The sequence below is a fragment of the Silene latifolia genome, chromosome 9, assembly GCF_048544455.1.
Source record: "Silene latifolia isolate original U9 population chromosome 9, ASM4854445v1, whole genome shotgun sequence".
NCBI lineage: Eukaryota > Viridiplantae > Streptophyta > Magnoliopsida > Caryophyllales > Caryophyllaceae > Silene > Silene latifolia.
This window is the reverse complement of record NC_133534.1, coordinates 150,160,015-150,167,008: the sequence shown is the minus strand read 5'-3', so window position 1 is coordinate 150,167,008 and position 6,994 is coordinate 150,160,015. Positions and strand designations below refer to the sequence as shown.

The window sequence follows — 6,994 nt, the reverse complement described above, 5'->3', positions numbered from 1 at the left end:
AGGTCTTGACAGATCAAAATATTTTCAAGAATACTCCTACCCTTCACAAAAGCACCCTGATTCTTACCGATGATATCAGGTAGTACCCTGACCAATCTATTACATAGAAGCTTTAAAATGGCCTTGTAAAGAACATTGCAGCAAGATATTGGCCTGAAGTGCTTTACATTAGTTGGTCTATCAGTCTTTGGTATTAAGGTGATAATAGTAGCATTGATTTGAGTTAGTAACTTCCCAGTAGTAAAGAAATCACTCACTGCAGCACATACATCACCCACAATAATATCCCAAGCATCCCTATAGAATTGGCTAGAGTAGCCATCTGGTCAAGGTGACTTATTTTTTGGAATGCTAAAGATACTGTACTTCACTTCATCAACAGTGACAGGTTGAGCCAAAATATTCCAGTGCTCCTTAGAACAGCAGGCCCTTTTCCTAATCACATTCATATTAACCTCATCAGTAGAAGTATGAGACCCAAGAAGATCTATATAATAGTCCAAGAAAGCTGCTTGTATAGTAGATCCCTCAGTACAAACTAACCCATCTTTATCCTCTATTTGGAACACCTTATTAAGCATCATCCTTTTTTTGATAATATGATGAAGAAAGGAAGTATTAAGATCCTCTTCTAAAGACCATTGTACCTTAACCTTTTGAAGAATAAAACTGTCCCTGGCAGCAATTAATTCCTTCAAATCATGGGCTAAATCCACCTCCTGCTGTTATAAATCAGGATCACCAGGAGTAACAACTAAGGCTTTTTGAATAGTTTCCAGAGCCATGCTAGCAATATTAGTATTTTTCTCAATATCAGAGATGCATTCCCTATTCAGACCCTTCAAAACATGCTTTAGAGCCTTGAGCTTTTTAACCACTATAAACATCTTAGTGCCTCTATATCCATTAGCCAAAGACATAGCAACAGACTCCTTAAAGGTGGGAGCACTACCCCACATATTGAAATATTTAAAGCTCTTCTTCCCACAAAGTTCAGCATTCCTATCCATAATGGTGCAAGAACAATGGTAAAAAAGCCCCTCAGGGTGAAAGTGAGCAAGACTAGTACTAAACATGTCCATCCACTTCTGATTCCCCATAACTCTATCCAACCTACTATACACTCTGTCACAAGGACCCTGCTTATTAGACCATGCAAACAAAGCTCTAGTAGCAGGAATGTCCTCTATTTCACAAATAGAGACACAATCCTGAAAGTGTTCCATCTCTACATCAGAAGTATTCCCACCAAGTCTCTCAACAGGAGACAACACTGTATTAAAATCCCCAAGCCACAACAAAGGATCATTACATTCAACAGAAATTCCTTTAAGTATATTCCATAACTCTACTCTTTCATATAAGCCATTGAAAGCATAAATCATAGTAAGCATAAACTTTTTCCCATTAGTTTGAGAGTGAACCAATATATGAATGTGGTGGGCACTATAAGAAAGGAACTGAATATCAAATAGACTAGTTTTCCACAAAATCCAAATACTACCACCCTTATGCCAGCTGCAGTTAGTGGAGACACTCCAACCATCACAAATAGAGGTATCTCGTTTTAACAAAGTTCCAGGTTTAAGCTTAGTTTCAAGTAAGCCAAATAAACCCACCCCATTATTATGCATGAACCATTTCACCACTCTCAGCTTATTCAGGTCATTAAGACCCTTAACATTCCAAAATCCAATGTTATGCATTGATATTAGAGGAGGGAGGGTCCTTACCACTATCAACCACCTGCACATGAGGTGCAACATTATGTTTAAGAGCATCTATAATGGTGTAATTGCTAAATTTTCCAGACAGTCTCACCCCCACCATTCCATCCTGCCTATTAAGTCTGATAATTTGCTTCACAGGGGTAGACTTAACAACAGGAGAATTCCTGACAGTATGCAAAGGGGAAAAATTTGTAGGAGTAAGAGTAGGAGGAGTTGAAACACCTGCAGGCATAGAGTTAAGCTTCACAATAGGCCTCCATTCAGTCTTCTATTGAGGGTTAGATTTTGTCATAGGTGCTTGAGTACGTATTTTCTTTTTGCCATTGGGTTTTCTGCATTGAGTAAATTCATGGGCTATCCCTTTACAACTGGTACAAGAAATAGGACGCCATTCATACTCAACATTAACAGTCACCACAGTCCCAGATTCATCCAGAAACTTCACTTTCTCAGGGAGCTGTTGATCCATAGGTAACTCAACCATAATCCTCGCAAAACTCGAGTGAATTTTATCCTGTGTATCCATATCCATCTTAACATATTTACCACCCAAGTTGGCAATTTTAGGCAAACAGGAGCCCCAAAACTTCAGAGGAACACCATGGAGTTTAACCCACACAGGAACCACCTCGACCTTTCCTTTAACCATCTCCATATCCTTAACCCATGGCTTAATAACCACAAGTTTATTATCAAATATGTAGTATCCAGGTTTCAATAAGGCATCCTTACCACCAGACATAGAAAATCTAACAATAAACACCCACTTATCAAGGAAGGAAACCCTATTAATCCCAAAATGGTCCCAAACCCGATACACATAATTTTCCACAATATCCCAAGGCGGGTTGGCTCCTAGTATGTAACAAGTAATAGAGTTAGTCTAAAAATCTACCTTAGTTTTGATGTCTTCATGTGAAAACTGAAGTAAATCTGAAACATCCTTCTCCTCAACAATTGTTTCCAAAACTGGGACGTCCTTTCCTCCTTTTCGCAGTTTCCATCCATTATGTTCTTCCGGTTCTCCTTCACTAAGGTTCAAAACAGGGATACCCTGTATAGACTTAATGGACATTGTTTTACCTGTATCAGATGATGAAGGAACAAAGGTGTCATCTTTTGTCCTAATCTCATCAGATGAAGGTAAAATAGCAGCTTTGGAAGAATTTAGAGCTGATTTAGTTGCAGAATTTAATGGCGAAAAACGATTTTGTGTTAATTTTAGTGCCGTCATTATTGTGTTATGATTAGGGTTTATGAAAAAAGAGCTTTTCTCTCTCTAGCTTTCTCTCAATTATGTTTATATAATGATTTTTAATAAGTTAAAAATGCATTATTTAATTAACATGTCTAGTAACATGTCCAATATGTCACATTACACAAAATTGACAATTGACAAACTCAAAATGGACCCTTATAATATTAAGGGTGTCGTGTAAATGAAAGGAAGATGGTTGTTTTGTGCTTTAATTATTTTAATTAGTGGGTAACATGATGATTAGCTACTAATCATAGGTATGCATACCCACAGAAGAGAAAAATGCAAAAGCATTGGCCACTCTACCCATGCCAAAACCGGTGGCCTCCTCTATACACACTCAAGTAGTACATTTTTAAATACACTCCAATTCATTCTTATTTAATTAACATGTCTAGTGCATTTTATTGCTCTTTAATATGATTTTAGTATTTTTATTACATTTTATTGTATAAAATGACACTTAAAATGCTAAAATTAGTTAGACTGTGATTCTGACCTTGAAATTTTTACACGACCTCACATGCATGTTTTACACATTGTATGTAAAATTTCGTATAAAATGGTGTTATATAGCATGATTTATGATTTTTACATGATAAAAATCGATTAAATGGAGGTATTTTAGTTAAAAATGGTTAGACTTCGTTAATGACCATGAAATTTTAATATGTTGTCACATGCAATATTTACACGGTGTATGTAAATTTTGAAATAAAATGGTTTTATTTTGCATGATTTATGATTTTTGGATGTAAAAATCACATAAATAGTGACTATTCTAGCCAAAAATAGCTTACTGAATTTTATGGTTTGAAATTTTTTTCCCAATGTTGTATATATGATATGAACATCAGATCTAAACTTGCATGTTAAATTTCGTATGATTTAAGTGGTTATTAAGTTTTATGAGATATAAATTGATAAATAGCAACTTTAATAGTCAAGAATATAAAAATTCGATTTTGGCTTAAAATTTGTCATTTCTAGGTTCTATAAACTTGTTAAGAATATTCAAAATTTTAATTTTGATTTATTGCATAATTTTATGTTTAATTTGGAATTAAAGGGTTAAAATCATGTTTTATGCGATTTATTTGTGAAATAAATTAATATAATCTAAAGGCAATTTTTAATTAGAATTTTGGGATGTTGGGAATTTTCCAGAATATACAAAATTATGATTTTGAATTTTTCGAATTTTTGTGACTTTTTGGGAATTATTTCCTTATTATTATAAATAATAGTGATTAAAGAGTAATTATATAATATCAAGTTGAATAATTGTCAAATGTTTAGTGAAGACTAAATTTTGAGTTGTAAGAGGGTTGGGGTATTTAACTTGGACATAGATTTGATTTATGTAATAATGTGTGATTTTAAAAGGTTAAATGTCACACTAATCCATAATACCGGAACGAATATACGATATTAGCTTAAATAGGGCGATTTGACACATCACATGACATGTTTCATACATATATTAATGCTGCTTCTTTTTTTAGTATGATTGTCATATTTTATTTTATATAATTTTGAATTATGTAATTTGTATTTAGTATGGCCTTAATTTTAATTGATTTTTCCTGAAACTAATGGGGATATCGATTTGGTTGTAATTAATGTGATCTCGTATCACTTTTATTTTATTTAGTTTTGTTTTTCTTTTTATAATGTATAAAATACAAAAGCTATGTAATTTATTTATTTCGGAGTTCCTTGAAGACGGTGCAATTCGAGAAGGTGGTCCGAAAAAGACGGTGTTATCTTGAAGTGCGTGCCAATTGAAGTTCAAGGGACCAAAGGAGTTGGTTTCCGAATTTGTAAATAGTTTTTTTGATTTACTATTTTAGGAAGGCCATACTAGGATTTTATTGTTTTTGCTTTGCATTTGTTTTATATGTTTGCATGCATAGCCAAATTGCCATAACTACACATGCATATCTTTTTATCGAGTCATCGACCGTGTCAATTAAAATTATCGTAGTTCACCGCTTTAGTTCACTGAAAATGTGATAGATAATAAATTGACAAGACCTCTCACTAAATAATAATAGGGAATTAGCCTTACCAAATAGTAGAACCATGAGTCCTAATTTCATAAGGAAGTAGGCTCGGCTCACCGGGGTGCTAAACTTGTTACGTTGGGTAAGTGTGTAGTAAAATGTTATTACATCGAAATTTGGATTGGGCTAAAGATAAATATTATAGTAATTTTATCGACCGAGACTTCTAGAAGTAGAATCGATTAAAGAGTTAATCCACCGAGTTATATTGATAAGGGATGAATCGGCTCACCGTGCCCGAGTTAATATGAATTTGGATCTCGGGATCATTTATAATAGTTGGGTAGAGGTCACTATATAAATGCTTAAAACTTGTTTAAAAATGTTTACAGGTATTATTAAAACAATAGATGTTTATTAATTCCTTCACTTTTAATTTTGTAGTCAAATTTGATTTCTTAATTGCAATGGCAACTCCAAATTCATCCGCAACCACTAGCTCGAACACTCTCACGAATGTTTCATGGCTCCGATCCTTCATGAATCATTGTAAATTAGAAAAGAATGGGTCCAATTTCGCCGATTGGGACGCTCAACTTCGCTTGGCCGCGGAGGGTGACGATAAGATTCGTTACCTTACCGAGGCCTCTCCCGCCGCACCTACCACTAGGTCTACTCCCGCGCTAGGCAAGCCTATGAAACTTACCAAAAGGAGTCGGCCGCGATCAAAAATGTGTTGATCTTCTCTATGGAGGCCGAACTCCAAATGAGTGCTAAAACGATTAGCACCGCCTATGAGATTTATACGAAACTTGTGACCATGTTTTCACAAGCTCTGAGGATCATTCAATATGAAGCGGCATCCGCATTCTTTGATCTCAACATAAAGGAGGGCCAAAAATTTAGCCTTCATGTGCTCAAGTTGATGGAGCATGTTGAGACTCTAAAATTGCAAAAGGTAGAGATTCCCGAAGAACTCATCATTGATCGAATTATTCATTCCTTAAACAAGGTTAAGGCATATGTTCAATTCAGGGTGAATTTTAATATGCAAAACTTAAAAGTGTCCCTCGATGAATTGCACAAAATGCTTGTGCAAGCCGAGAGGGACATGGGGCAAACTGTTAGCACCACCAAGGATGTGCTGAACATTAATCAAAAGAGCAAAGGGAATTTCAATAAAGATGGTCACAAGGGAAAGAAGCAAACTCCCTACAAGAACAAAGGAAAAGCTTGTGAAGCTAGCTCCTCTAAGCCCAAGAAGGGTGCCCCATCTGGGGACAAATGCCACTATTTTAATGGTGTTGGGCATTGGAAGAGAGATTGTTCAAAGTACCTTGGCGATATAAAAGCTGGAAAAGTTATTCCAGTAGGTAAATTACTATCCTTATCTTTTATGTTTTAAATCTCAACTTTGGTACTCTGATACAAGTTGTGATATTTACCCCTTTTTATTATAATTAGGGCATCCTAGCAAGGACAAGGGCAAAGAAAAGCAAGCCTAGAAGATCTTGAGGGAAGCTAAATGTAGCCGCCCATGGTGCTAGATCGGTGGATGCTTGGCTTTATTTTGTTTTGTCTTTAATCTCATGTTGAATTTTTAGAACTATTTTGATTCCCTCGTTCGACTTGGAAATTTGTTGTGTTCCTTAAACAATGGTTGTATTTTGGATATTGGTGACTTGGTTGCAACCCAAGTCATTTATTTTATCGTAGCGTTTGTTCTAAAAATTTGTCATCATACACTACTTGCTTCGAGAAACATTAAGATTTTATCAACTTAAATTGATCTAATAGACAATTATAATGATTAAGTCATTATATGTCCACGAGCTATGAATTCGATTCTCCTCATGCCATTGTGACTAAAGTCACAATTCACTAATGTAAGATCAATCATAAAGTTATATTGAATTATTGAACTGGGGAAATATTACCAACCTTATCATCTACACCTATCAAACTTAAATCACCTAGTTTATATTATCCTTTTAACGTGT

At 35.0% G+C, this 6,994-nt stretch overlaps 1 protein-coding gene across 1 annotated transcript; it reads right to left on the bottom strand.

Annotated features, from left to right (window-relative positions):
• Positions 1–725: 725 nt before the first annotated feature.
• LOC141601751 (uncharacterized) lies at positions 726–2,472 on the bottom strand. Its single transcript, XM_074422053.1, has 3 exons — positions 2,037–2,472; positions 1,814–1,952; positions 726–1,746 (listed from the first exon to the last, which is right to left on the bottom strand). Exons 1-3 carry the CDS (start codon positions 2,470–2,472, stop codon positions 726–728), a joined length of 1,596 nt encoding a protein of 531 aa, XP_074278154.1.
• Between the last annotated feature and the right edge of the window lie 4,522 nt (positions 2,473–6,994).